We start from the raw sequence: 4,278 nt of genomic DNA, 5'->3' as shown, positions 1-4,278 counted from the left end.
TCTGAAGGAAGTTCAGAGGTTCAGGGACTGCTCACTATAGCGATCAGGAATTTACATAAAATTAGCCAAGGACAAGATAAATGCTGCTAGCCACGTCTTACTTATACTAACTGATACCCATCATCTGGTGAGGTCTACGGAAGTACAGTAATTTCAGTATCTTATACCGTCGTTCTCCCGGAGGTGAAGGGAGGGACACAGCACCTTGACTCACGTTACAGGGCGTGGAGGCACATCGGCCGCAGCAGCAGCACGACCCGACGCCACCAGCCGCCCAATGCTCGGAGATCGGCGCGGGCCAGCCAGACACCCAGCCGGAACCCGAGCAACAAGACGGACGCCGTAACCACCCCGAGCATGAAGCCGAAGGCGAAGAGCTCCATGTCCATGGATGACCGATCCTAGGCTCCTAGCTCGCCCGGGGCGGAAAAATGGTGGCTACGGGATGAGCTACGGAGGTGAACGGGCGTGGAGTCAGAGCTAGAGGCAAGAGCTCCGCGTTGCGTTCAAGGAGGAACCGGCGAGGTAAAGAGCCCCCCATGCTCTGCGTCAGGAGGAAGCGACGAGGTAAAAGCTAGCGCCACCCTCCCCTCCCCATCCGGGAAGAACCGACACGGTGAGGACTCCGGTGCCGGGGAAGATGGCCGAAACCGGAAACAAAGCGAGCTCCTCTGCTTTCCTTTCCTTGGACGGTGAGGGAGACGGGGGAGGGAGGGGGTACAGGCTACAGCCTAACACATACTAGGAGTAGCATGCAATGCCAGATTGCTTTGTTGACTGACCGGGCGGGGAGACCTACGCGGCAATGAGTGACGAACAAGGGAGGGACTCGTGATTCCCATCCAAACAGCAATGGCGTATCTGCAAACTTGTTAACTGACCGGGCGGAGATCACCGCCCCTGTTTTATGCACCGAGAACATCATCACTCATCACCAGTTACATCTTAATCAAAAGTCCGAAAGGACATGCAATTCACACCGGAGAACTACAAGAACAATAATTTGAATACTATAGTAAAGAGACGGTTAAATTGTTCGTGCAGGCGCTGTGCTGGTTAGCAACTTGTAACAAAGAATTGGCGCCCACGGCAGCTTATTCAACTTCAATCAGTAGTGCGCGGCCTTGGTATGCCCCCAGGTGTGCCGGACGGCGCCGGCGACGTCGTAGAACGCGAGGCGCGCGTCCGTGGCGGTCAGGCGCAGCGACATGAATCCCTGCCCGTCGTGGAAGAACTCCACCTTGTCGGCGCCCGGCGCGTAGACGCCGCCCCACGCCTTGGACCCGCCGCCGCTCGTCAGGTACTGCAGAGGGCTGCACGCAAAGCGAACCAAACATGGCTCCGTGATCAGAGTTCAGAGACGAACGAAAGGGAGGGAAACGAGAGAAATCTTGCGTGTTTGGTTACAGTCGATGTGAGCCTGAGCTGACCTGTCGCTGCTGCTGATCTGCTCGAGGCAGTGGTCATGGCCGTTGACGTAGAGGTCGACGCCATTGGCCTTGGAAAAAAAAAGGTAAGAGAATATCCAAGAACATCGTCGCGTGTGTGCTCAGTCGGTAGCTAAGCCCAAGTATGACGACGAGCTGGGTATGTGGTACCTTGAGCATCGGGAGGAGAAGCTGCACGAGCTCTTCGGTGTCGCCATGCTTGCCGGCGGTCCGGATGGGGTGGTGCCCGACGACGATCTTCCACGGCGCCCTCGACTGCCTCAGCAAAGCCTCCACGTCCTGCAGGAGAGGTTCACACCAAATGAGCACGAACTCTGGAATTAAATGGAAATATGACTGGATCGATTAGTAGTAGTCGTATGATTTTCACTTTCAGTGAGATTTCGATGAAATTCACTGGATTTCATTAATTTCGGTGGAGACTGAAATATCTATGTTTCGGCCATTTGGTTAAATTCAAGTAGTAGGAGTACATAGGAATTCAAATAGTTCTAAATTATTTTTCAAACATTTGGTTAAATTCAAGTGAATACTTCGGTTTTTTTTCTCAAAATGCTGAAATTCGCCGAATATCTGTGATTTCGGTTGCTGCTGAAATTGTCATGCAACTGAAATTGAAAACCTTACCTTGAGAAGATTTGTGATGTAGGTGTCGCGAGGAGCAACTCCTCTCCAGTCGTACGTGCTGTTCCCGGGGTTGGTCCAGTACTTGAGGACGAAGGGCGTCGTGTCCACGAAGAAGAAGTCCGCAATCTCTTCAGTGTTGCCAAGAGAGCGAATCGTAAAATGAAGTGTAAGACACGGATCATTTTCGATCTCAACATTCGATTGGTAACAAACAATGGATCCACCCACCCACCTGCGTTTAGAATGAAGGACTTGATGCAGATCCACCGGCGGTCGACCTTCGCGAGGACAGGGCTGGTCTGCGCCAGGGCGTCGCCCCGGTAGTCATGGTTGCCAAGAACTGCAATTTGCGTAGAGTTATACTATATTTTAGCAGCATTGCAATTGCATCAACAAGTGATAGTTAGTTATCCCAGGGAAAATAATGTTGACATAATTAGGCGTGTCAGGCTCAGTCTCGCAGTGTGCATCATCGGCCTCGGCTGATTGATCACCTGTGTACCAAGGCTTCTGGAGGCTCTTGGCAGTGTAGATGCCGGTGAAGGAGTCCTCGAAGGCCATGTCGTTGACGCCGGTTAGGCCATCGCTGTAGAAGTTGTCGCCGGTGGAGATGACGAAGTCGGCGTCCATCTTCTCCGCTACCACCCCCATCTACAAGTGCAACAACTTCAGCTCGCCAGATATTCTTTGCCCGAAAGAAAGATCATTCTGAGATCATATTCACCCAGCCAGTCTACCCAGCAGACAAGCAATTTTGGTTAATCAACTCAAAATTAGATACTAGCGATTTTTGTAGATAATGATTACTTATCTTTTAATAACCAGCATGTGCTTAATGACTGTCTGTCATGATTGATCACGCCTCACCGTGCATGCAAAGCATCATGTTAAACGCATAAAAGATGAAAATACTGTTAGTCTATTGTCCAGTGAGTTGTATACCATGCCACTATGTTTTAAGCTCTTCCAAAGGGTGTTCCACCCTGCCACCCCAAGCATAAGATTTCCACAACCACGGCACATGATTATATCCAAGATAGCGCGACATAAAAATTAAGATCAACTTTGTCGCCGTTAGCACTTGTGAGTTTTGACATATCAACATTAGCCTTCCATCTGACGCTGGATTAAGATCGATATTTTTGTATGGCAAATGGTGTGACCGATCGAGAAGGCAAGCCATATGGGTGTGGCATGCTGCCATGTAGATCGATCAGTACGTACCTGGGTGGCGACCCGGGACTGGTTGAACTCCCCACGCCTTCCCCAGTCGCCGACGGCAAGGATGGACAGCGACCCATCCGCCTTGGGCGAGTGCTCCAGCCGCGGCAGCTCGGCCACCGCCGGCGCGGCGGCAACGGCAACAACAACGACGAGGAGGAGCACAATTGGACCCATGGCAGGCAGAGCTCCTGGAAGTAGGCGACTGACTGACTCGTACTCCACGATGATCAGTGGGGGCGCCTATTTATAGCCGATTGGCGGAGGAAGGAAAGGAGAGTGGCACGCGCAAACCACCAACTATATATGCGATGGCTGTTGCGGGTGGGTCGCTGCGAGCGAGAAGAGAATGGCGTGACCAATGCGGAGCATTGGCGATTTGTTTAAGACAGTGTCCCTGATCAACATCTAGCTCTTTCTCTCCTTGTTTCCCTCCACGCTCACACACACCGGTCTCATGATCTCGATCTGGATCTGGCATCGAACTGCACCCTCGTGCAGATTAGCTTGCTGCCCATAGTGGACACGTGACACGGTGATCATGAGCTCAACTAGAGACCAATATATAGTTGGAAATCATGAGACTGGTGAGTGTGAGCGTGTACAATTAACATTCAAGAGCTCGAATGCTTACCGAGCAGCCAAATTTATCCTTTGCCAACCCGCAAAAGAAAAAATCCTTTGCCGGCAACAACATGGGAGAGCTGTGGAGCTCAAACTCGAGGCAATGCATCCTAGAGAACTTTTCGGAGTTCAAGACTGTTAGAGTAGTCATTATGGTATACGACTTCTAGTCCAAGTCAGTTTTGTATCCCTACCCCAAGTCGGTTTGTACCCTCTTATATATTCTTGTATGCCGCACCAAATCATCAATAAGCAATAGTTTTATTCAGCTTTCATGGTATCAGATACCGGTCCCAGGGTTTAGGGTATGGCTCCGCCAACGCCATCGCCGCCGCCCGGCTACTTCGAGCGCCGGGCC

At 51.4% G+C, this 4,278-nt stretch overlaps 1 protein-coding gene across 1 annotated transcript; it reads right to left on the bottom strand.

The window, feature by feature from the left end:
- Window positions 1-890: 890 nt before the first annotated feature.
- LOC109761072 (purple acid phosphatase 3-like) lies at window positions 891-3,488 on the bottom strand. Its single transcript, XM_020319864.4, has 8 exons — window positions 3,296-3,488; window positions 3,018-3,058; window positions 2,570-2,726; window positions 2,308-2,415; window positions 2,076-2,203; window positions 1,599-1,727; window positions 1,431-1,498; window positions 891-1,313 (listed from the first exon to the last, which is right to left on the bottom strand). Exons 1-8 carry the CDS (start codon window positions 3,471-3,473, stop codon window positions 1,109-1,111), a joined length of 1,014 nt encoding a protein of 337 aa, XP_020175453.2. The 5' UTR covers window positions 3,474-3,488; the 3' UTR covers window positions 891-1,108.
- Between the last annotated feature and the right edge of the window lie 790 nt (window positions 3,489-4,278).

This window comes from Aegilops tauschii, chromosome 2, assembly GCF_002575655.3.
Source record: "Aegilops tauschii subsp. strangulata cultivar AL8/78 chromosome 2, Aet v6.0, whole genome shotgun sequence".
NCBI classification, from domain to species: Eukaryota; Viridiplantae; Streptophyta; class Magnoliopsida; order Poales; family Poaceae; genus Aegilops; species Aegilops tauschii.
The sequence above is the reverse complement of the archived record's forward strand: the minus strand, read 5'-3'. Positions and strand labels throughout refer to the sequence as shown.

What these genes read in the sequence shown, in the direction of transcription:
- LOC109761072 (XM_020319864.4), bottom strand. Translation starts at nt 3,473, where the DNA reads ATGGGTCCAATTGTGCTCCTCCTCGTCGTTGTTGTTGCCGTTGCCGCC. An exon ending in ACATCACAAATCTTCTCAAG is followed by an intron (nt 1,728 to 2,075) that starts GTAAGGTTTTCA and finishes CCTCTCCTGCAG; the next exon opens with GACGTGGAGGCTTTGCTGAG. An exon ending in CAGATCAGCAGCAGCGACAG is followed by an intron (nt 1,314 to 1,430) that starts GTCAGCTCAGGC and finishes CTTTGCGTGCAG; the next exon opens with CCCTCTGCAGTACCTGACGA.